Here is a 26,051-nt window from a genome sequence, read left to right on the forward strand (position 1 = left end):
TGCTAGATTAGAAAAAATTCCCTGAGGTGAACTTGTATCTGCAATTGCCAGATCAGCACTTTTTTTCTTTTATATAATCCTGTTGCAGTCAGATTAATGATACTTTTTTTTTTTTTTCTGAGAGCACCAGACACAAGTCATTAGGATCGCTGCAGGCTGGATGTGAGTTTTGCCATTTGTCTGATTGGGCGACAGTCCTTAAACTGAATGACCAGGGTTCAAGCCTTTGCACTGGCGTTAATAGTTCATATTTCTTGCAGAAGTCATTAATTCCAAATTTAATCTGCCTACAAGAATCACTAAACTGTCCTAATCTCTGTATGTGTCACTGCATCTCTCTGCTTGCTGTTGATTGTGTAGCCTTTGTTCCCTCCTCTCTGTCCACGTTTCCTCCACACTAAGCGCCCTCCCTTCTCAGCGTTGCTCCAGTAACTTCTTGGCGAGCTCTTCTAAAAGGCTTACAGTAAACAGGATTAGAAAGCATTAAAAAAAAAAAAAAAATCCCCCCCTCTCTCCAAGAGCCATCTGCCTATCTACCTGAGCCAGGAGCTGTCCTCTCAGCACCATGTGACACACCTCTCTTCAGCTGCGGGGGGGAAAGCAGGAAACCAGTATGTGACTGTATCGACAAATGATTTCTGCACGGGGTTCTGTTATTTTTCTGCGTCTGGGGAATTCTGAACTATGCAAACTTGTAAGAAGCTGTTCACACTGCTGTTACATGACTTGAGAGGAAGTACACATCTACTTCATCCTTTTCCGAGTCCACGGATTTAAACTCAAACACGGATTTAACATGAACATCGTATCTTGGAAATGTGTTTTTTATCCTGTTGCATTTAGTTTTCTTGCCATATTTTTGGACATAAGGACAGGTATGTATTAAGTGTGAACTTATAAGCTTCTTGTCTCCTGCTTACTCAAAGCCCAGTCAAATTAAAGTCCTTAATGTGTTTTTGTGGTATCCTAGGTGCAACACTGGAAGGTTCCTCTATGGGACACCTTAGTCTGCCTTATACTGAGGAGCCTGTGGTGTTTCCACGCATCGTTCGTGTGTCTGATGTGAAGGCATCTCAAGGCCATGCAGTTATCTCTCGACAGAAAAGGAACATCCTTTTCCCAAGTGGCGTCAAACTGTGTGCACAAGAGACCGCTCAGCAGGTTGTTGCAAACCATCTGAGCTACTTTCATCTCAGAGGTGAGACTGAACGTTAATGGGAGTAGATCTCTGTACGCTGTAGGAAAATATTCACAGTTATTGTCAGGTTGGATGAGGTGTGGCTGCACAAACAAGGAAGTGATATCAACAGCAAAATTATTGATTTCGATTGATTGATTTTGTGACATTGTCCTTATCATCCTTTCCACTGCATGTCCTTAGTGTGTGAAGAATGAATTGTCCACTAAGGGTTTTATCCTTTGCAACATTTACAGCAATGAGTCCACCAGAGTCAAGCAGAGGGGTGTCAGTCGACATCTGTGTGGACACCAGTACCAATTAGGCCTTATGAGATTTGCATCAAAACAGACTGTAGTCTACTTCAGGTAGATCTTTCTCCTAACAGGATCAGGTCAAGGAAATTATTATGTGGACCGGTTTTGAGATATCTACCCGTAAAAGACGACTTCACCAATTTAGCCTTAAAGCACTCACAGTGGACAGTTTAAAAAAAAATAAAGTCAAAATCAGTGCTGCAGAACTAGAGATATCGTGTCCAAACCTGGTGTCTATGTTACCCACAATGCAACTCAACCACCTGCAATGTGGTTGGAGATTCCGGTGTGTTATGTTAGTAGCCATAGACATATACTGTATATGTTTATGTCTATGCTAGTAGCGGCTAATGTAGCCTTGAGGTTCTAGCCTGAAGCAGAGATGAGGAGAGGACTACAAAGGTCTGGACACTCACTTCTTTCTAACTCCAGATTTTCTTTTTTCAGTTTCAAATGTGCAGTTTTCAGACCCAACTGATCCTGACTCAAGTGACATCACTTGAGGCAATTTATCAGACATTTTGCAGCTCTCTCTGGAGCCACAAAACACATTACATTTCACATAGGCACTTTAAAACTGGTCAAGTTCCCCTGTAAACCTCTGGCACCACCCATGCATGTGAGGATGAATGTAATTTAATTTGTGCTGCTCAAAGAATATAAAACACAATCACATTTATTAAATTGAACAGCAACATTCCTTTCAGATATTTCACTGGGGCTATTTCTTTGGTAGAAAGTAGAGCTGTTGAAAACAGTTGACTGTGGACAATCAAGAAAAACAGGGGCACTATTTCCAGTTGAAGACACACCGCTGTTTCTTTTAGATTCCATTTTTAAATACTTAGCTCAAATACTTCTAGCTCCACAGAAACAGTAATGATGTAGCAGCAGAAACCTCAGAGGTGGATATCTCAAACTCATATATTCATGAGCATTTACTCAAATAGGGTTCTGAAGTAGAGTTTTAAGGTAGGCTACTTGTATTTGGGCGTTACCATCATATATTACTTTATATTTGTACTTGTACTCCAAAACATATATTCCACAGCTTCACAGCTTTAGTTACCAGTTGCTCTGTATATTATTTTCATAAAAAAGATCAGCTTGATATCAACGTAAATGTAAAATATGGTATATTGTTATAGAAATCACTAAACTGTATTTAAAGCAGTTCAAATGCATTTCAACTTGACCAAATGAAGTAAAATGTGGTGTGTTCAGGACATTTTGCTGTACTTTTATCTAAGTACAATTATAAATGCAGGATTTTTATTTGTAAAGGAGTATTTTTGCAAAGGGGTATCGCTACTTTCACCTAAGTAAAGAACCTAAAACAAACAGATAAACAGAGGGGGCAGTGCGCCACAGCTGGGCAGAGAGGACACATTTTGACCCATTATTGGTTGACAAACTCTGTGAGCTGGGATGGAGGTGATTGTTGTCACTGAACTTGAGGACAGCCAGATACGTTTGTTGGTGCCAAGAATCAGTCTAAATAAATTAGACTGTGACAGTGAAAAGTTGAAGTTTGTTATGTAAGTTGGATTTGGAGGTGACCACTGGTGTCTCAGGTCTCATGGACAGTGTTGATTAGAGAAGGAGATTGGAGCATATGTCAGTGCACTGACTTTGGATCAGTGCCCAGTAGGCTGACTCATGCAGGGGAGTTATGTCATGAAGTTAACATGGCAGTGGACATAGATTCGGCTGCCAGAACTCCTAGCTAATAATGTATAGTTTTGCAAAAGGTCTGTCATTGTTTGAATTAATTAAAAGATGGTACTAATTAGCCTCCTGATGAGCCAACAGAGTGGTCGTAAGTGCGCAAGTCACCCAAAGAAAAAAATGATTTGGAAAACATTGCTGTAAATGTGTTCTGTAACTCTGTTTTAAGTGGATGTTGTCTTTTGCTGCTCTGACCAGTGTGCCAGGAGACCATATGGGAGGCTTTTAAGATCTTCTGGGACCGCCTCCCAGAGCAGGAAGAGTACCAAAGCTGGATGAGCCAGTGCCAGGAGGGCACAGTCACAGCACTAGATATTGGCAGCTACTTCAGCCAGTCAGAGGAGCACCAGGCTCTGGTTAAAAAGGTTAGTGGATGACTAATGATTTAATAAAAGTAGGTATGTTAACAGCACAGAACATAATAAACTTCTCTGCAGGTGGCTGATACTGTTACTATCATTTTATTTCCAGAGAATGTCACTGCCGGGTTTGAAAAGGTAACGTAAACCTTCCCAAGTGCTAACTCACTCATTCAATCATACATTTCTGATCTGATTGTAAAAATCTGTGTTTTGTAAATGTGTCATTCTTCCCACTATCTGTAGTGAGCCCACCAGGTCCTGGCAGCATATGTGCAGGTAAGGTTGTCAGTGCTCTTCAACCTTACCTGTTCATATTCCCGCTCAACAGTTACCGCACGTCTTAAGATGTCTCATATTCATTTGTGTTTCTTTTTACTCCCCTGTTTTATTTATGTGTGTCTCAGACTTGGATACTAATATCCAAGATCTCGTGTAATGCTTTCTCTCTTTATTTTTAAAGGATAATACAGGCATTATTTAATTTAGTTTTATTATTTTCAACAAATCCCTTTAAAAGCCCAAAACAAATAAATTAATTTTGTCCGTGTAGCTACACCCTGAAAGAGCTCATTTCTTCATGTTGTTGCCCTATAAAACTATTAAAAATACATCAGTGAGCCATACTATTGCACTGTGGTTACCCATTCCTGAAACACATTATTTTGAGCACACCCATTTAGCATATATGAACACAATACAAACTTGATGGAGGATGTAATATGTCACCCAATACAGCAGAACAGCTTTTTAATTTTAGGACAACACTAGAGTTCTATGATCGAGGGGCATAACGTATTTGGCTGAGTCAATATTTGTTAAAAAAACAACAACCCTAGGCTTATCCTTTAAATTTCAATACTTGTATCTCCACCCACAGTGTTTCACCACATAAAACCTGTGAATCCTTTTTAACTATGAAGTAATGACCCCAGTTTTCTACTGTTCCACAGCACTCCAACACCAGTCACAACGAAAGCTGCTGAATCTCCTGAGCTAGGTCAGTGACACCCCTGACAACACGTATCTGTTTTCCCTTGCCACATAAGCACCTGCGCATACTAATGACTTTTTTTTTGTGTCAAACCATTATCTTATCATTATCTTTCTGTGTGGTATCTCTGTGTGTGTGTGTGTGTGTGTGTGTGTGTGTGTGTTTGGTGGCTCACATCCACTTGAAATAAATCGACAACTTCTCTTTTCTTTTTTGCACATGGACTCAACCACTCAGAAGATGTAGCTGAAGAGGTGGAGGGGGAGGAAGCAGCCACTATTGTCCCAGAGGTGCAGGAGAGTACAGTGAGTGCACACAAACGTACCCATACACTCTGAATGTTTGTAGATTGTTTTTTGTGTTTTTTTTTTACTGTATCTATATGCGCCTGAATTACAGTGCAACTGTATTTCTTTCTCATGGCGCAGCTGGACAATGACATTGCCATGCAGCCTCCCACACCCGCTGTGCTGGAGCAGGTGGTTGAGCTCAGCATCGTCCTGACAGGAGAGATGTACAGCGACGACCTCGAGGATCCAGCCAGCCCCCACTTCCAAACACTCAGTAGACAGCTTGCTGAAAAGGTTCGTCTCTTGCTCAGTCTCCTTCTGTCTGTTGCTCTTTATGATTCCCCTTAGTGCTACTGTATCTTGGCTCTGGCCTAGACCTGCTATATCTCCTGGTTTATGGTCTATGATGGATGCCTTGTTAGTTTTAATAACACGCACTTTAACTGCAGCAGTAGTTAAACCTAAACTCTTAGGCGGGGGTTCAAAAAACACGGATTTTATGGTACACATTTGGTTTTGGTGAAATAACTATGTGCTGAAAATGCAGCTTTATGATATGTCTTGGGAATAGATAAACTTTTGCACATACGCACGTTTGCGCAGGTACTCACCTCTGGATACAACTTCACTGGTTTTACAGGTACTCGGAAAATTCAGCAAATTTCTTTTAGTACTTTTCCCTGGCGGTCAGCTCGACACACGAATGCAGTTGGTACACAAAAACACAGAGCTTGTAAATGATGAAGTTATTTCTCCTTAATCGCTGAGTTGTTTTTTTTATTTTCTGCAGAGATCTGCTGTGCGCTTAAGATCTGCATCTCTTCACATATACTAACACACACTCTACAGACACACAAGCTCACGTGCCCTTAAGGGATTAAAGGCTATGTGGAGGAAGTGGAGGAGAGGACAGGGGCTGAAGACTCAGAGTTAGTTATTGGGTGTAGAGAACGAGGGACTTGAGACAAAAGGCCCTGGGGACCGTTTTGCTTCCTCCTTCTCTGATGAATTAAATAAACTGGGTCAGTGAGTCTCCAAAACAGCATATGAATTGTTTTCTCTCAGGGCATAGAAGCAAGTAGACCAATAAAAAGAGTTTCTTGCGAGTTGACCATGGTGCAGTAGTCTGCCTCTTGAGGATAATGACCCAGGCCACAGCAAAATCAGCCCTTTTGGAGCAATAAATCTCATTTACTTTGCCAAGCAAGTTTATTGTAACCCTGTCTAAATGAGAAACAACCTCTAGCTGAGGCTTCTTTATGATGCCCGATCATGTTTGTCTTTGCAGATAGAGGATGCTCTGGAGGGGCTTCCTGGATTTAAGAGTGTGACTGTGCTGGACTTCAGGTCAGTCTCTCTGCTGTGGTTTTTAAAAAAAATCCTGGTTCTGGACTAAACAGCTGTCCTCACATTATGGCCAAAGCTATCTGAATTTGTAGCATTAACACCATTTCAGCTCTCTCTGCTGAAGTTTAACTGCTTCTCCTTGTTTTATGTAGGCCCCAGAAGGAAACCCAAGGGTGAGTCATCAGTGTAGGCTGTGGTAGTTTGACCTTGAATAGTTCTCCCTATCCTATCTTGTATTTAAGCCCACAGATCCCTATCAACCATTCCTTAGCCGGAGCAGTGTGGGCGCGTGTGGCACCACCTTCATCTCATACTGTGTTTACCTGTGAGCGTGGGCACGTGTTAAGGTGTGTCACTAGTTGCCTGTGTTAATGGTCTTAGTGCGGTCACTCACCTATTAAGTGGGATCAGGATGGTTTCAACCGAGTGAGCAGGTGCTCTTCTATAGAGACGATTATCGGGGCTTTACGACCGCACCAATCAGCCTCTGGTGGACGGATGGAGAGGAGAAGGGTTACACGGAAAGATGTAGTGTGTGCCAGGTGAAAAGCAGCAAAGAAGAGGAATTGAAAATGACAAATGGACAGAGTGAAAACAGTTGGTAATGCTGTGACAGTTTCTCATATAAATCTCATATAAATTTCAATTTTTACTTCAAGGAATAGTTTAACATTTTTGGTATTTTGGATATGCTTATTGTTGCCAATCATTTGGCAGCAGTGCATCATGCAGATACAGGTGAGTTCAGTGCAGACAGACACAACTTGTTGATGAAAGAGGTCGAAGGAGAATGGCCAGACTGGTTGGAGCTGACGGGCTACGTTAACGCAGATAACCACTCTTTACAACTGTGAAAACTCACATCACATTGAACCTTGAGGTGGATGGGCTACAAATAGAAGAAGGCCACGTCTGGTTTCAGTCCTGTCACCCAAGAACAGAAATCTGAAGCTGCAGTGGGCACAGGCTCAACAAAACTGGACGACTGAAGACTGGAAAAACATAGTGTGGTCTGATGAATCTGGATTTCTGCTGAGGCAGCAGATGGTAGGGCCAGAATTTGGCCTCGACAGCTTGAATCCATGGACCCAACCTGCCATGTGTCAGCAGTCCAGGCTGGTGGTAGTGATGTAATGGTGTTTTCTTGGCACACTTCGGGCCTCTAAATAACAATCAGTCACGGTTTGAATGCAACAGACAGCCTGTCCAAGTGTTGTTGCTGACCACCTGCATCACAATTTACCATCTTCTAACAGCAACTTTCAGCGTGATAATGGTTTCATGAACATGACAATGACTTCAGTGAACTTCAGTTCCCTCCCCAGTCACCACATCTGAATCCAGTCTCTTGGATGTGGTAGAACAGGAGACAGACAGCATAAATGTGCAGCTGACAAATCTACAGAAATCGTGTGATGCAATCATGGGGCAGAATCTCACAGAAATGTTTTCAACATCTTGTTGAATCCACGCCTCAAAGACTTGAGGCTGTTTTGAGAGCAAAGTGAGGCCCTACTCAGTATTAGTATGATGTTCCTAATAAAGTGCTTGAGTGTAAATACAGTGAAGAAAATGGAACAATTAATATTTGCCTCTGAAATGTTGTGGAATAAAACTATAAAACAGCAGAAAATGGAAATAGTCAAGTCCAGTCAACTTAATACAGAGACTCTGTTGCAGTCCACCGCTGTGCACAAGTGAAGTTCGATGAAATTTAAACACGCACACAAGTCCTGCTCTTTAATTTTGTTGTGACACATACTTTGTACAGTATATAGCCATAACTGTGCAAGAATATGTACACTGAGAAATATAATTACCCACAGTGATGCTGTGATGGATGCTGCATGCTGCTGCCGATCACAGGGCACAGCAGGAGGAGAGTTTTGTCTGCCTCTGTGTATGTGTGAAACCAAAGGGGGGAAAAATTGGATCTCCTTCTAAATGGGGCTGACAGTGGGCCGGCACGTGCTCAGCCGTCTGCCAGAAACCCCACAAACTAGGTCAGAGTGGAGGGCTCCCAGAAGTCAAATAAAGCCTGATAGATGTTTTTTTTCCACAGCCTGGAATCTCTTGTGAGATTTCCATGTTTATTATGATGATATTGATCATTCTGCTGACTCTGCAGTTTTTGACCTACATAGTCGAACTCCTGCTCTCCAAGCAGGAGTAAATCACTCGAGTCATCAATCATCTGTGAGCGCTCTACAGCTCTTTTTAACAAGTTTGACGTTAAATCACGCTAATACCTAAGTGATTTTCATCCTCTTAGAGAAGTGCTCTCTCATCCAGGAGATTTGTTTTCCACCTTCTTATTGTAAAAATACGCATAAACTGACGATAAAATAGTGCTCAGGTATAAACTGTGTACTAGTATATGGACTGGAAAATTCCCTCACTGATTTTGGATTATAAAAATGAATAGGAAACCCCCTTCTGTCACTCAACAATTGCTATGAAGGTGTCCTTCAACAAATCACTCAACTCCTTTAGTGCTCTAGACTAAAAGAGTAATCAATGTGGATAAGGCCTTTTGAATAGAAAGATTAGGGCTGGGGGATATGGCTGAAATAACAAAAAAAACAAACACTATTATTAATAAGAATTGAGAATGAAAATTCATTTTTGACCCTGGAAAACATTTCAGTCGACAACATCTCACTGCAAAGTCCATTTAGAAGCTCGTGGAAAGATGTAAGAAGATATACATGTATTCAGCAGTCTAATTAATGTGTGTGTGTTTGCACAATCATGACACTACAGTGAATAAGAGTTTTTTCTGATATTGATCTAAAACTCAATCTGGCAAATGTATGTAAAATTACATAGTAAATTTGATGTTACAGTTACACAGAGGGAATACAGTTATCAATAAAATGTTTAAGTCATTCCTTGGACTTAAACATATGAAACAACATCAGAATTAATGAACCATCATACCGACAATAATAATGATGATAAAAGAACAAGAAAAGTTTGTCCAATTCAATGAGTGATCAAATTCCTTCTACGGTCTCAACTCCCACCCACAATTACAGTTTTGCTTGAATTAGACAACAGAATTTTATAAAATTACTCTTATTTATTTTTATTATCACTACAATTCCAACAACAACCAACATATGATAATAGTGAATTATTGCCTTGAGATTGCCTTGCCTTGTTCAGCGTGTGGATTTGATGTAACAACTACATATTTGTGTTTTCAGGCTGGATGGCGTGGTAGTGGACTATGCTGTCACAGTGTGGGTGGATGGAGCAGGGGTGAGCAATGAACAACTGGACTACCTGACCTTGCAGTCGAACCGGGTGGAGAACTCGTACAGTGAGTTCAAGGAGCGCCCGACAGTGGTGTACACTATCAGCGAGATCAAAAACTATGTCACTGAAGCCCTGCATCGCAACGAGCCAGAGAGTGGTAAGACGATGGCCAGTGCACGACTGCTGAGCTCCCCCTGCACTGTAACACAACACACGCGTGCCTCTTTTATATGATTTATAGCTATTTATTTAATTGGCATGGCAGCAAAGTCACCGGGAATGCACTGGCAGAGTTAGTGCACGCATTGCAGGGCAAACTTCCACATGTCATATCAAATGGAGACACAGTGGACCCAGCATTGATATTACACTGTATGCTACAGCAGTTGAGAAAACATTCCAGGGTTTTAATAGTCTCATCTGTTTCTTATTTGTCTGCTTTTTCTGTCAAAGAGGACAGACACATATTTATAACAATTTTTAGCCCAAAAGTGGGCCATTTTTAATGAACAAATCACAGAGTCATCAGTTATAGGAATCTGTGTATTTATTCTGTGCTACAGTTAAATCCTTGTCATTAAATGGTTTGCAAAGTACAACTCAGCAAAAATTACGTTTGAAATGTGAGCCCTCAGGTTTTGGGGCTTTTCTTTAATCCTTTATTTTGGCTTAAACCCAGTGGATCTTACAGTCGGCTCTTAAAAGAGGACTCCACCAATTTAACATTATCGGGCTCGCGGCAGTTTTAAAGGATCAAAATCGATGCGGCGAAAAACTGGCACCTGCATTACCCACAATGCAACTTGGCATTCTGTCAGAGATTTGGGGGTGTTATGCTAGGCAAGCTACAAGTACCGTGAGCATTGCTGTTCTTTTGACATGTCGCTAATAGTGGGACATAAGACAATCCGAATACACATATGCAGTAGTGCTCCCTAATACCTGTAAACAGACTTTGATATCAAAAGCAGCACACACACACACACACACACACACACACACACACACACACACACGCGCGCGCGCGCTGTAGGGAGATCCAAACTACTGCGTCTGTGAGATTTTGACAGTCAGAAGTAGGTTAGCTACCTCCTACTCCTGGTTAGGGCTGTTGTCCAGAAATATGAAAAAAGTGAAGGATGTGATAATGACTGTACCATCTTCTCCTCCTGTGAGATCTCTCCCTGCTCATGTTTTTGAGATAATGTGTGTTATTAGTTTACTGTGTTAGCGAGCTCCCATTGAGATGGATGCCATCTAATGCTGACATTAGTTATAGGCTGCGACAAGTGAAATGAAGGCTAAACGCTCTCATATGGCTGACGTGTGGCCGAAGGGAACTTAAAGGCATTGGCTTTGTTTTTGCTTGCTTGCAGTAATAGCTGTGGCTCACAGTGGATGATATCCAGTCCAGATTATTGCACTGATTTGTAGATGTTTACCCCTGAAGTTAACACTGTCAGAATGAAGGCTGTCACTGCTCAAACAGTTACACTTAAAAGGATTTTCTAGACTCTTGCAGGCAGGATCATTTAGGCTATTTGGCGCATTTACCTTTTTGTGTGTCAGTTTGCATTAATATTTGTTCCTCCTCTGGTTTCACAGTGTCCGAGATACCCGAGTCTATCAACGCTGCAGACGGAGCCACGGTGAGTAACAGGTTACCTCCACAACTATCACAACAACAATCTCTCTCTTCGGGCTATCCGTCGGCTTCGAGCTACACATAGTTGACAAATCACTTTTGTTTAAGGAAGCTGACAGTCGTGGTACGACTGATGTTGCGATAACCTGTAACTGGCTTGTGATGTTGTCCAGACCACACCAGTGCAGGTAGGGGATGAGCTCACCAGCTAAGATGAAGTGAAGCTTTCAGGATTAGTTTGGCTCTTGCTTTAATAATCCACTGCTATTCTGGGGCAAAGGCTACAGCGCACCACACCACAGCACAGCCAAGAAGAGAGTGCACATATGAGTTCATTCAGACGAGTAATACTATCTAAAGTCTGTCTTTATTTGCGCTGTCTTGTGGTTGAGCATGGTCTTTGATGATAATCAGAGTTTGTGTTGCACTATATGTGTCTGCTGGTTCGCTTTATAGCTGAGTGATTAATTTGACTCATTATATGAACTGGAAGAGTTTGGCAAACTTTTCATCAGTAATTGATTCACGGGCCAGAGCAGAAAGCTACTGTGCCACCGAAGAACTTTGCTGCCCTGGTTTGGATTCTGACCATTTTTCTCTTTCAAGTTTTCATTGACTTATATAAGAAGTATGGAGCCTGCAGTATGCCACCAAAATGAAACCTTCATTAATAAACTCAAAGGAAATCCTCCACTACTTCTGCCTTTAAAGTTTTCAGGAAACGATTCTGAAACTGGAAAAACAGCATTAAACAACAAATTCAATGGCAAATTACAAAATTAATCCATAAACAAAAGTTAAATTGTAAAAATGAACTAGCACAGCAACAAGTTAACTGGACACAAAAAAGTCTGTAGTCTAACTAGTTGTAAAAACAGTTACTTTGTGCCTGTGGTTTTTCCTTGAACCAGGCAGACAGTATAAGGATTTGGTCCGATTTTAGCCCCAAATTGGTCGGCCCCAACTACTTTAAGAATCAGGAATTTTCTGCCAGATTAGATGTTATTTGACGTGCACTTTGAGGAGGTCACGATGCCTGATTAATAGCCTGAACGATCGATGATCTGATAGATTTCTGGCTTTTCAGAAATTTAACTTGGCTGTTTTGCAGTTTGAGCAGTTCCACCGTCTGATTTTCCACATGACTGTTGTCAAAAGATCCGTGATAAACTGTAGTGATCTTGTTTTAATATTACTGGAGTAGTTTACATGTTGTAAATAAAACTTTAGTCTTCAGATATAAAAGTGAGGAAAAGCTGAGGAACAGACAGATCATCTTCCAGACATCTAAGGCTCCATATTTTTCTTACTTTCCTTTTTTACTCTGTTTGTTTGTAATTACCAAAATAATGCTTCTTGTCACATGTTTCTATCCAAATGATTGCACAAATTTTTACCAAATTACCATTGGTTCGTCAAGCGGGAGGTGTTAATTCTCCTTTCTTGTGCTGTCAAACTGGTTGTGTCTTCTTCTCTGCAAACATATGACGCAATCAAGAAAAAGCCAGTCAAGCCTGAAACAGTGAAAAACAGTCTAGAAAACGTGATGGTTTCATGTATTAATTTGAGAAATGTGACAGTTCTGTTTGTGCAAAAGGGCAGAATAAGATACGTAGTGCTGTGCACAATGTGCATGACTGTCTTAAAAATTAACTTTGATTCACTGAGCAGCTGCAGAAGCTCTGATTGGCCTGACCCATGAATATAAAACAGCAGGCCAATCGTAGATCCTGACTGCATAGCACACTCCAGTGAAATAGCATTAACAGTTCACATAATAAAGCCAGTTTGTGATGCAGGTCATTATTGTCGATGAGCCACCAGAGGTCATGATCCTGGAAGAGGACACTGAAGATGACGTCCTGCCTGAGCCCTTTGAAACCAACACAGCAACGGCAGCAGAAAATGACATCATTGTCCTGGAGGAGAGTACTGTTATATCTCCTGCTCCTGTCCTGACCACCAGTGCACCTGAAGCTGACAGTGAGTGTTAATCCTGAACACAAGCATACACTTACCGATGCAGTTTATCCCCTCTGCTGCTTTTTCTTTTTCATATCTGACTTTTTCTATCCAGCTTTTCCTTTCCTACCGCTCTAACACCTTCCAACTATTTGTTAGGAAGAATATGGGCAATTTTTTGTGGGTCTTTCAGTGCTCATTTAGTTGATTTTGAATAAAATGGGCACTGGAAAAATGGTAGCCACTTTCTAAAAAGGGAGATCAGCAGGCACACTGAGTTCTCAACTTTGTTTTTCCAGGCATTGAGGAGGAGGGTCTGCTGCTGGAGGACACTGTGCAGACTCCTGTTGTAGAGAACCCCCCACCAGAGGAGCTCCCAGCTGAACTCCCCTCCCCTGAGCTGCCAGAGGATATCACACTGCCCGAACCACCAGTGGAGATCGAGGCCTCCGGCTCAGGCACGGGTGACCTGGAGGGCCTGCTACAGCCAACGTCAGCCACAGAAGAAGAAGAGGACGTGTCTCTTGAGGAGACTTCTTTGGAAGATGGACTGATAACAGAAGATGTTGTTGTAGATGCAGATGCTACATCTGAAGCTGACACAAAGGAAGCGGGAGAGGAGGTTACTCTGGAAGAAGACCATCCTGCTGAGATTGATGTGAATGAGGCAGAGATTCCAGAGGAGCTGGAGATCTCCACAATTGCAACCGAGACCACAGAGGAAGAAGGCCTGCCTGGCCTAGACCCACCTCCTGAGGCTGTAGATGTAGATGTAGAGCCAGAACCAGAGCCAGAGCCAGAGCCAGAGCCCGGTCTGCTTCCTGTTAGTGAAGACTCAGTGGAGGGGACAGCTGAAGATTCAAACCTCACAGATGTTCCACCTGCAGATGAGGAGGTAAACCCAGAAGATGCAGCCAGAAATGTGGTATCTGAAAATGCTGAGGAATCTGTATTTGAAGATGGCGGCGTGGAGGAAGCAACAGATGGCGAGGGACAAGATGTGAAGGAAGATCCAAAAACGCCTGGAGCTCCAGTTGTAGATAAAGAGGAAACGGAGGCTCCTTACATCTCCTCAGAAGATCTCACAGATGATGAGATCTTACTGGTGAACAAGGATGAACTAGTACCACCAGTGACAGATTCTTTGAGCCCTGCCCAACCAACTACCCTGTCTCCAGAGAGGGAGTCGCCTTTCACTCGTATCTCTGATGTTGACCCTGCCTCTGATGTGCAACCTGACATTATCATCCCTGCACTGGTGGAGGTAAAGCATAAGAATGACACAGGATTTGGTGACACACTGTCAACTTCCGTGGTGCACAACTGACTGTAGCACGTCATATGAAACCTCAACACAAGATGTTTTTCCACCTTTTTCAACAAGTCAAGGTTTCAGTAGTGACTGTGATTTAAGCTGTTTGTCACTTTACAACATTTGGGGCGCCCCAAGTTTGTTTTTCACTTATAAATTGAAAGCTCATTAGCCTAGCTTGGTAATGATAGCACTAATGACTGCTCAGTGATTGGCACCTCCCGGTCACTCAGTGTGTTTCTCCTGCATTTTACACAGGAAGGAGGGTTATCTGTCTTTCACTGGTCTTGATGTGGTGATAGCAAAGGACCAGACTGTCCAAACTCACAGCAGCGAGTAGTCCTGTAACTTCAGACCTCTGCATGTTACCCCATAATTCGAATCATGGTCACAGACTAATGTACGAAGTGCTCAAATCACAGATGAAGCTAAATAATGGCTGACAACATCATCCCCCTGCTGGTGAAATAACTACCTGTTGGGCGATTAAGTGGCTGCCAGGTATTGCAGATATTGCACCAAACAAATTACTAGTACCAATGGTGATATCAAAAATGATATGCATACGGTGATATGCAACGCAGAGAACACTAACGAAGAGAAACTATTTCTGCAGAAAAAGAAACAACTCTTACACTTCTTCTTTTTGGTCATTAATCAATGCCTGATGGTAGATTATCCCCATCCCAACATGTTTTCCAGTGTGTCGGCCAAAGACTAAGAATGCCCGCACACTGAATAAATGATCCCATTGAGGACAATTTATTGAATTGATTAATTGAATTTTATTGATTTTTTTTTATTGAATTTTGTATTGAACTTTATGACCTGATGAAAACATGATGTGGAAATGTGGTACTTGTATTCGATAAATTGCCTTATTCAGTTGCTTTTGAGATCCTTTTTTGGCAATCACAATTGTAAACAAAAAAGTACACAAGTCAAACCAAACACCGAGGGCATAGATGCTGAGTTCTTAGCAAAAATTTGTTTTGATTTCATTTTGAATGTTGAGTCATTAAAGCAGCTCTATAACACTTAGTAAGAATTGTTGTGCCCCAGTTACAGGTATCATTACAAAATGGGTTTACTTGTTTTTCCCCCAGATACAGACCTCTAATGAAGGCTTGGATGATGCCACCATTGGAGACCAGGACTATGACGTGGTTCACTATGGTTATGGTTTGATTAACCACACAGAGGAGGGCAGCACTGGATTCCCATTTGGTGTGGCACACGGCACAGACCAGGCCAGTATCGCCATGCCTGTGAACCCTGGGCGAGCACTGATGGTGTTCTTCAGCCTGAGGGTGACCAACATGATCTTCTCAGACGATCTCTTTAACAAGAGCTCTCCAGAGTACAAAGCTTTGGAGCAACGCTTTCTAGAGCTGGTAAACATTACATCACATTAACTCATGGCTATCATTATTCTTACTGTTGTATCATTGCTTTGCACAATCAAAATCATACTTTTTAAAAAATTGTTTCCCAGCTTGTACCCTACCTGCAGTCCAACCTGACTCACTTTGAGAACCTGGAGATCCTGAACTTCAGGAACGGGAGCATTGTGGTCAACAGCCGGATGAAATTTGGTAGACCTGTGGCTCGTGGCGTCACCACCACCGTCTATCTGATCCTGGAAGATTTCTGTAACACAGCCTACCAGACAATGAACCTGGCCATTGATAAGTACTCACTGGATGTCGAGTCGGGTAGGTGCTCACTGATCTATGCTGGGGCGAAGACAGATGTGAAAGCATCATCTGGTTGAGGCTTATGTCTTTCTCAAATGAATAGTCTTAGAAAAGACTATTATTCACTTTTTCCCCAAGATATAGATCAGATTGATACCATTCACATGTCTGCATGTTCAGTGTAATGCTGCAGCCAGAAGCTTCACTCACAGTGATTGCACAACTCCAGGAAGTCACTGCCTAGCCAAGCAGTAGTCCTGCACATTACCCCATTATAAAACAAGAAATGGTGCCTGCCGCTGCCTGTAGCTTCATATTTAGCACGGCAGAGGTATCGATCTTCTCATTTAACTGTCTGCAACAAAGTAAAGAGAGCATTTCACATAATGTCAAACTATTGGGTGTAATTTCAGAACATTGCTTGGTGAAATAACAACATTAATTCACTCTGGAAAACGGGTTTGAATGTGAAAGTTTCTCGGCAGTGAATCCCTGTTGTGACACTTGAAAGTCACTGTCACATCAGCTTGGGTGAGATAATCAGTGCTTCCCTGGACCACAGCCAAGTTGGCACATGTCATTAACTTCACTTTGAATGACTGATTACTGTGCGCAGCCCTTTTTTTTTTAAAATTATTCTTTAATTTTTATTTTTTACAGTGTGAATTATACTCCTTTCATTTTTATAACACAGCTCAATTATTAGCCTAGCATGACACTTTCTATGCACTTACTTTTCCTCACTTCCTCATGTGGTATCTAATTCCAGGCTTCTTTGTTTGAGAGCATCAGTCAGCTTGTAATCGGCCATTCATGATACCAGTGAATCATGCTTGTGTTTACAATCATGGCTGAGCTGTCATAATCTGTCTGAGTCACAGCCAATACACAATGCTGGATCTCTTTGCACTAAGCTGAACCCGGCTCTGTAGTTACCGCACAGACACGAGAGTGTAGATCTCTTCATCTAACTCTTGGTGAGAAAGTAAATAAGTGTGTTTCACAAAATGTTCAACTATTTCTTAAAGTCTGTGTTACCTTTCTTTTGAAATTTTGAGCATATTCTAAATCTTTTGAGATAACAGATAGTAGATATGCTGATCACCATGAGCATATAGCAAACCTGTAATCTTCAGTTTTAATGTAAATGCTCTCCTATTTTTTTAACATCCAGGTGACCAGGCTGACCCCTGTAAGTTCCAGGCGTGCAACGAGTATGCGGAGTGCAAGGTGAACAAGTGGTCGGGGGAGGCAGAGTGTGTCTGTAACGCTGGCTACTTCAGCGTGGACGGCCTTCCCTGTCAGAGCATCTGTGAGCTGCAGACCGACTTCTGCCTCAATGACGGCAAGTGTGACATCATCCCGGGCCAGGGAGCCATCTGCAGGTGGGTGGGGATTATGGGAAGTGATCTGCCTGTCTGCAGGAAAGAGTGTCTGTGTTGCAGGTTTGCGAGGCCGAGCGACCCCATCGCATAACACTAAACAGATTTTCATGTTACTGTAGTGCACGTAGGAAGCCAGAGTCTTAGCTTCTAGTTTTGAAGGTACTTTGCTTACCCAAGATCATGTGGAGATGAGAGATGTCACGTACACTGCAAGCCTTTGCTCAGAACGCCTGTTTTAAATTTGCCTCCACATACTGTATGTGTGAGGTAAATATGTGTTCTAGCCTAAGGAATCATAATTATAAACAACTAAATGGAATAAAGATTTTGTTTTACACCTTAGTTGGCTACAAAAAACTATTAACCATCCTCAGAGATTTATATTTTTGGCCTAGATCAAGATATAAATTAAATTAACATTTTGACTCAAACCTTTGGCAGCTCACTATGTTAATTTATTTACACTCCAAGGCATTAAGTTACTGTGCAGTGCATAAATGAAATGAATACCATGAATGAATACCACTTGTGAAGGGGTAATTGCTAATATCTGATTATATTGTTCCATTTTTCAGCTGCAGCACAAACATCATTACAGTTTTTTGTAATGAAACATTGTGCATGATATAATGTTACAGCCCTAATCTTTTACCACGCTTTCCTGTAATTATCAAAAAAAAAACAAAAAACAAAACATAAGAATTACTCACAAACAGATTTTGTTGTGTGGATTTTAGTGTCTGTGCATGTATTTCTGTGTCCAAACAGACATTTGCATGTGTTTACGTGTGTAGGATCATATGCCAATAATTTAATCAGTGAAAGAAGCATGTCCTCTGGCTTAACTGAGGCTGTTGTATATTGTAGGCTGAGTGATTATGAACAGACACATGAGATACTGTGTGCCAAGATGAGTGGTAACCTTTGTTTCACACCCACTACCACATCATAAAACATGCAGGCAGCTCCGCATGTTCTTGGATTGTTGTTTACGTCTCGCTGTGCGGCTGCATTGTTCCATGAAGACAGGAAACAAACATTTTTATTCTAATATTAAACATGGCATGAATGATTTAATGACGCATACAGAATCTTATAATTGTAGACATGTTATTAATTATGCAAAGACAAAATACAAAACTGTTTTTACATTCTTTAATCATTCAACAGAGAATAAAAGATAGAAGAGCAGTGATGAGTTTGTAACATTTTGTTCTTCTGCTGTTCCCTGAATGTTTAAAAAGTTTTTCAAATGAACCTGCATCTGTTCGTGTTGTGCAATCTTCTGTTCTTGATTGTTACGCTGAAAAGGTTCTAGGCCAAAATTATTTTTTGAAATTTTGACAAATTTCCCAGGTGTCGTGTCGGGGAGAACTGGTGGTACAGAGGAGAACACTGTGAGGAGTATGTGTCCGAACCACTGGTGGTCGGCATAGCAATCGCCTCAGTTGCCGGCTTCCTATTGGTGGCTTCCGGAGTGATCTTTTTCCTGGCCAGGACGTTACGGGATCAGTATGACAAGGATGAGTCGGAGGATCCCATAAGGTGAGGAATACCACTCAACTATGGGGTTGTTGTAATCCATATACGTATAACCTTCACCACTCAGCTTAATAAAATGAACAGTATATGATTGATTAACCAGTGAGATTTTTTTCAGCCTGCAAAAGCTGTTAAATCTGTTCGTCTGTAGAAACAAAGCTTTGTTTCTGTTTGATAGTGAACAGAAATGCTTAACTCTAGAGTGTGTCTGTCCTTAAAGGAGTCTTGTTATTTTCTTGAGTGGACAGGATAACTTGAGACATCCCAGGACTGTATCCTCAGTTAAACAGCCAATATTATCCACTGCACCATCTCTTCACCATCAGCAGTGTGACCACCCCTCCGACTAGCTGTTTCTTTTCCCTCTGTCATTTTTTGCTCCCTCCTTCACTTTTTCGCTCCCAAGAAGTACAGAAGTGTCTAATAGCCATGCGCCCGTGTGTGTGTGTGTGTGTGTGTGTGTGTGTGTGTGTCTGGCCTGTTTACCACGGTAGCTTGCAGAGAAACATTGTGTTAACCTCAGCCAATTAACTGATCAGATATGGCGCTGATCTATTTCCAAAAAGCCTTAAACACCTAACACAAGAGGCTTTGTGACAGTCAGACATAAACATCTGAGGATAAGAAAGATTAATCAATGCTAAAGTCTTATTCGCTGCCGCCCAGTTTTCTTCTCTGGCTCCCTAAACAGTGTGTTGCTTCATCATCCTGCTTCTTCGCTGGGACCAATTTCTCTGTGTGTTGTTTTGCAGACGAGCAGAGAGTCTCCCATCTCTGGAGAGGGCGACCAAGTACAATCCCATGTATGAGAGCGAGGCCACCACAGGCTATAGCCACTACTACCGCCGCTACCCTGAGGCTCCAGTCTACAGCAGTGCCAGCGCAGAGGCCTCAACCGACTTCAGCAGCGAGGAGATACGGCACATCTATGAGAACAGTGAACTGACCAAGGAGGTGTGTGTGTGTGTGTGTGTGTGTGTGTGTGTGTGTGTGTGTAGGCTGCTGTACCCTGGTTGATTTAGAAGAGATGTCTTAGCCACATTTATACTTTTATTTTTATTTTACTGTTTTACACTATTATCTTTATTATCCAATGAAATGTTAACCAGCAGTGATGCTAAAATAAGTGATAATAATTAATTAATAAATTAATAATTAATAATAAAATTTAAGATCTGATCAAACATCTGATTGTAAATGATTCTCCATAAATACAGGTGAATGAACACTTCACAGATCATAGAGAAAGTTAGAGGATGCCTTTATAACTTTACCGCCCCACAGCCCCCAACCCTCACTAGGCAAGCTCTCTCTCTTCCCACATCCGTATTTTACCTGAAGAGGATCTGAATTGCCTACGGCTGCAAACTTGTTGCTGTTACCAACTGGCTTTTGCACCCTTGAAATAAGAAAGACATTTTAGTTTTGTTTTGTTTTTTTTTTTTTCTTGGGTGTAATGTCGTGTTTTGATTCAGCCACAGCCTGTCCTGTGATGTAATGTTCCCTCCTGACTGATATCATGTGTTTCTGCAGGAAATCCAAGACAGGATACGCATCATTGAGCTCTACGCTAAGGACCGGCAGTTTGCAGACTTTGTGCGGCAGCATCAAGCGTGAGTGCCTCTCTTGTTTTTCCTCTCTTAGACTGCAATGAGATAAACAGGCCAGACAGGATATGAGGAAAAAAGGGGAAGTGAGTTTTGAGATACAGGAGGCTGACAAGATCGGAGTGATGAGGAGTTCAAGCCATGCCAAACCAGTGGGGAGACAGATTTATCACGGCTAAATCTGCACCAGCCAGGCCTGAAGTTGATACAGTGAGACAGAAACCATTAGGAGACAGACATTCTTTTGTCTGCCAACTGTTTGGCAGTAGCAGTGTGTCTGTGTGTAACGGCAGTGATGGTTTTTAAGTCGTATCTGGCTGTAAATGCCTCTTCTCTGTGCCATGGAGATCTGCTGAGTTAAGTTGTGGGTACTTGTTTGTGCAGTAAATAAAGTGAGTTATTTCCCTAGAAAGATGAAATCTGTTGTGTTTGTGTGTGTCTGCATGTGCTGCAGTGTCCTGGACACCCGCAGAGAGAGCTCCTCTACATAGACATGAAACTCTGCTGTGAACAACAAGGTATTTCCTCTTCATTATTAGACTGTGTGGGAGGTTTTCAGTCTCAGTTACAGTACAATGCCCCAATCAACATCAAAATCAGCAGATATTAGATATGAACCTGTCAATAATATATCTTTTTCAGTCAATACCAATACCAAAAGAACAGTTTTAGGAATGGGTCAAATTAAGATCTATGCATATGGGCAGGGGAAAAAAAACCTAGTGTAAGATACAAAACCCTGGAGTTTTAGAACTTTTGAAGTATGGCAGCACAACAACAAGACTTTTAATTGGTTGGTGTTAACCGGACTATAAAGCTAGATGGAAAGAAATAGAGCATGCAGTGGGAGAAGAAGAAACACCTCCTCATACCATGATTAGTGACCTCTCTCTGTATAACTAGTTATTAGATATAAGTAAGCCATGGATTGTTAGTTCACTATAGATGTGGAGGAAAGTTTTAAATATTTTGCATGACTCAGGATTCAAAAGATTCAAAAGAACAGTTTGACATTTTGGGAAATATGCTTATTGAAGTTGCATCAACACAAATTTAATGTCTGTATGGTCAATAGTTATTTTCTAAGGTTAAATAAAGTAGATTTAACATGTTCATTAGTGAGCAAGTGCTGATAGGCAGATGTTGTTATCTATGGACACAGCCAGGTGAACTGTTTCCCCCTTTTACCAGAGTGTACTTATCTAACTCTCAACAGGAAACGAATAAGCATATTTCCCCAAGTGTTGATCTATTCCTGTAAAGGTTGAATCACTAGTCGGCACACAGCATATTGCACCTAAGATAAAGGTAAAATAAGGCATTTGCAGGAACTTAAGGATAAATTCACTTTGCTGCATCAAGACCATTCACTTAAAACGTAGAGATAATGTGGGCAGAAAAATCTAAAACATATGATAATAGAAGATTTTGTAGTGTATATATTTGGCATGTGTTGACACACATCTTCTGCTCCACAGAAACATGGCTCTATGTTAAAAAAGTGAAGCTCCCCGTCAAGACTGCACTGTTTGAAAGGACTGTCACTCAGTACAAGATTATTTTCTCAAGGAAGGGCCCCTCGCTGTGTCTGTGTCTGTCCCTGCCTGTGTGGGCAGAGCTAGTGACTGTTCTGCCTCCTTCCTCTGTGCCTTCTCTTCTTGACTGGGCGAGCTGGCTGTGACATCAAGGGACATGTTTTGCTGCTCATCTACTGGATGTCTCCCTTTGAGGAAAAGTGGACTGCATCCTATTACTTGAAATGTTGACAGAAGCATAACAGTACACATAACTATGTAGTACTTTTGCTTAGTGACATAATGGTTTTGTTTCATCATATCCTATTTCTCTATTGTTGTCCAAAGGGAAGAATATAAAGCTGTGAATATGTATATATGGATGTTTGTAGTTAGGATATTATTGAAACAGTTTTCTCTGCTCTCTTGTGTCTCCATACACTGAGAGAGTTGCTGCTGTATAGTCAACGGTGCTATCTTACTTTAAAATACAATTTGAAATGTAGTGATCTATAATGACTTATTTTTACAATTTAAAAGCAACACGAAAGGATCAACTCTCTATATTAGAGTACTTTTGTGCATTAAAGGAATAGTTCAACATTTTGGGGAACTGGTGGGGGCAGCTAGCCTGGCTCTGTCCAAAGCTAACAAAATCAACCCATAAAATTGTCCAAAAAAAACCAACCAAAAGCTCAGATGTAATGTATTAATCAGAGAGCTGTAGAGATGCCAGTAGGTAACCAGTGGACAGATCCAGGTTAACTGCTTCCCCTTGTTTCCTGTCTTAGTGCAAAGATAAGCCATATGGCTTCTGGTTGTAGCCTTATATTTTATGTACAGATATGAAAATGGTATTGGTCATCCCATCTAAATCTCGACCAGAAAGCAAAAAAAAATATTTCCCAAAATGTCACACTATCCCTTTAAGGTGGCCAAATCTGCTAGATTATGTGATATACTATTCATCAATGTTAAAGCAGCATTTCACAGTCTGAAGTGGAAGGTTATTCCAGTTAGTTTTCTACTGGCAGGTGATTCTTTTTCCTTTTTAAAGGGCTTCATCAATCAGACGCTTTGGTGTATGTTTGTAAATGTATGGTGTGGCAGACACAGGAAAATAAAAAACAGTGGTGAGGCGACAAAGACAGAGAGCATGAACCCACTATAGCTCTGGGATCCAGAAATAAATGAAAACACGTTTCACTGGAAAAACGCTCAGGGGCAAGCTGCCCAGGGATTTGATCAAATGCTCCGCTTTCAGATGTCATATGTAATGCAACAGAAAGAATGGGAAAACCAGGAAAAGCAAGCTGTGCTCTTTGAAAAGACAACCTCAAGCTGTGTCTCCTGTTGAGAAAAAAAACTTCAAGGTTGCCAGCAATTCTTCCTAAAAAATGATCTGTCCTGTGACTACTTGTTTGGCCATGATCCTGCTCCTCCTCCTCAATCTGAAACCTTCTGACAGACTAATTCTAGTGTTTTCTTTGGTATTTTCATACGTTTCTCCCTGGACTTGTTGTGCTTGACCCGTGTCGCCCCTCGAGTGGCTCCTCACAGCTGCAGCTGATTACAATCTATAGGTTTGCGTTTGTTGTCGGCCAGTGTGACCGTCAGTTTCTGTTTAGGAGGTCAGAGACAGACACGTAGATCACGTCCTAGCTTCTTGTTTACATTACATGCTTCTCATCCTCTGCTCCTCTTTAGATGTCGTCTACACAAGCGATAAACACTGGTGAAACAGACTCTTGTGACAGTGACATGCCTTTCGCAATCTGCATATACAGTTTTATTTTTATATGCGGCTTTTTATGTGTCTGCAGACAGTTTTTGTCAACACCCTCCATCTGCCACCTGGACAAACAGCCAATCATCCCATACACTGTTCTGTCATGTAAATAACACTGAACATACTGTATTATTAACAGTTGTATTGTAGGATGTGAATTGTGTGTGTCTCAAATGTTTCAATATACAAACATATTCTTTTTATACTGATAACTGTTTCACCATTTTAACTGTGTTATCATACCGTGCAGCTGTGTAAATCACTAATAAAAAAGTGTAACATGAACAAAAATAAAATGTTTTTTATAAAATGCAGACTGAGGTCCAGTGGTTAAATGTAAAAGAAGTGCATTTACTTAAGTACAGTTTTTAGGTACTAGTTTTGAGTAATTCCACTTTGTACTTTGTACTTCTACTGCATTACTTCACAAAATCAGCCTGTTATAAAATATTTCATTATAGATTGAACTGAAGATCTCAGACACTTTTATTTGTAACAGCATACATTTATGTTGTGGTATTGATACTTTTTCTTAAGTAAAGGATTAAAATATTTTTTTCACTACTGCTTACCCAAAGGGAATGTGACAGGACTTGCTCTTGCTCTTAGAGTCACTGATATATTGGCTTCTTCCACTATGCTGTTGGGCCAGGTGTTTAGTCGCTCCCGGATAATCTGAAGAGCAGATTAGCCTCATATGGATTATAGGCTCTCCTGTGGCCATGACAGTTTCTAAAAGAGTATATACCAGTAATCATCCTGTGTCACATACGTGCCAGAATCTGGCTGTGTAATTTAATGCCTATGCAAGTGCTGGACATTGTGTAAACATGCCATTGGCCTGGTGAAACAATAAATACTGAACAATGTGTCATTGTACTGCATGCAAAAAAAATTGCATCCAGCTGCCCCCTTCTTTGTTATGTTTTCAACAAAAGCATTGTTCCAGAGGTTTGGATTATATTTGGTGTGGTTTGGTGAGGTCAGTGGGTGGGATGATGACCAACGATGGCGTCATTTAATTTTTACTGATTATTAGAAAATCAAAATCACAACTTACACAACATTGTAATCGAGCAGGAGGGTGTGTCTGCTTTAGAGCTTATTGTGTTAAATGTGAATGTTGGATGAAAAGTGGCAGGCAGCAACAAGTGGTTCTGCACAGACCCAGTTTAGACTATTTACCAGTATGAAGTCAGTGTCACTTCAGCGCAGAAAAATGGAAAACACCATGTGAGGGAGGAAATCATTACTACACGCTGACAGACTGACCGGTAATGTTTTCATGCTGGAGCATAATTTGATTAGAGGAGTGAGGAACCGATGAGAGGTCGAAGGTTGTTCTTGACCAGGTGGGTTGATGTTTGCCTGTGTGAGAGAAGCACCGCTTCCAGCGTCAGACCTCTGCTGTAGTTGCTGGGTTCGTAATGTATGACAACACAATTCCTGTGCAACTGCTCTGGAAAAAAAGGGACAACTAATTCAACCCATGTTTTTAGTCAACATTGGCATTACTGCATATTGTCTGGGGTCCCACAAAGCTCCTCTCTGTATTATAATTAGTAAAGTTTTTAACTATAATAATGATAGCAAAATGCACTTTGTTTTTCCTTTTAAATATTTTTGTCATTTTCTTCTTCGTCTCAATGGGATAGATATTTTGAATTATATGTTTGTATATATATATATTTATATATATTTAAATACATGTTTGCTTTAATGCATGATTTGGGTACTGTTTGGTACATGATTTGGTCTTGTCCTGTTTTTTTCTTTTCCACAAAAGCAGTATAAACTAACAAACAAAAAACACGCCTAACCAAATCACAAGACAAAGGGAAAAAGAAAACACAGAAATAAATCGGCCTCAGGAGTTGTCAAATTCAGGCCCATATCTACAGTCAGACCTACAAGCACTACAAAATAAATAAATAAATAAATAACCTAACGACCACAGCAACAAGATAAATGTAATAATTACAGCAACCATTTTATTATGATTTTATCCTCACCTTCATGGAATTGTATAAAAATCTCTGTTTGGTAGTTTAATTTGACAAAGCATGTCAAATCTTGTGTAAAGTAACAACAAATAACTATGGCTGTCAGATGAATGTATAACATA

At 41.1% G+C, this 26,051-nt stretch overlaps 1 protein-coding gene across 2 annotated transcripts; it reads left to right on the plus strand.

Moving 5' to 3' along the window:
* Window positions 1–607: 607 nt before the first annotated feature.
* impg2a (interphotoreceptor matrix proteoglycan 2a) lies at window positions 608–24,240 on the plus strand. Of its 2 annotated transcripts, none has more exons than XM_023430618.2 (22): window positions 608–875; window positions 971–1,198; window positions 3,421–3,587; window positions 3,694–3,719; window positions 3,828–3,860; window positions 4,535–4,581; window positions 4,813–4,880; window positions 5,004–5,159; window positions 6,154–6,212; window positions 6,365–6,385; window positions 9,422–9,630; window positions 11,079–11,122; window positions 12,918–13,101; window positions 13,380–14,344; window positions 15,499–15,786; window positions 15,888–16,107; window positions 17,264–17,474; window positions 18,831–19,019; window positions 19,769–19,970; window positions 20,550–20,629; window positions 21,078–21,141; window positions 22,102–24,240. In XM_023430618.2, the coding sequence occupies exons 1-21, from the start codon at window positions 797–799 to the stop codon at window positions 21,112–21,114; spliced, it is 3,513 nt and encodes a 1,170-aa protein (XP_023286386.1). In that variant the 5' UTR covers window positions 608–796; the 3' UTR covers window positions 21,115–21,141; window positions 22,102–24,240. The 2 variants fall into 2 exon arrangements, with proteins under 2 accessions (XP_023286386.1, XP_087025844.1); XM_087169718.1 differs by having other exon boundaries at window positions 4,816–4,880.
* The last annotated feature ends 1,811 nt before the right edge of the window (window positions 24,241–26,051 follow it).

Source organism: Seriola lalandi, unplaced genomic scaffold (assembly GCF_002814215.2).
Source record: "Seriola lalandi dorsalis isolate HSWRI2012SDOR001 ecotype SW California unplaced genomic scaffold, Sedor1 jcf7180002054908, whole genome shotgun sequence".
NCBI lineage: Eukaryota > Metazoa > Chordata > Actinopteri > Carangiformes > Carangidae > Seriola > Seriola lalandi.

Excerpts from the sequence above, each read along its gene's own strand:
- impg2a (XM_023430618.2), top strand. The coding sequence starts at position 797 with ATGAACATCGTATCTTGGAAATGTGTTTTTTATCCTGTTGCATTTAGT. Across the intron at positions 6,386-9,421 it reads CCCCAGAAGGAAACCCAAGG|GCTGGATGGCGTGGTAGTGG; the intron begins GTGAGTCATCAG and ends TTGTGTTTTCAG. Across the intron at positions 9,631-11,078 it reads TCGCAACGAGCCAGAGAGTG|TGTCCGAGATACCCGAGTCT; the intron begins GTAAGACGATGG and ends CTGGTTTCACAG.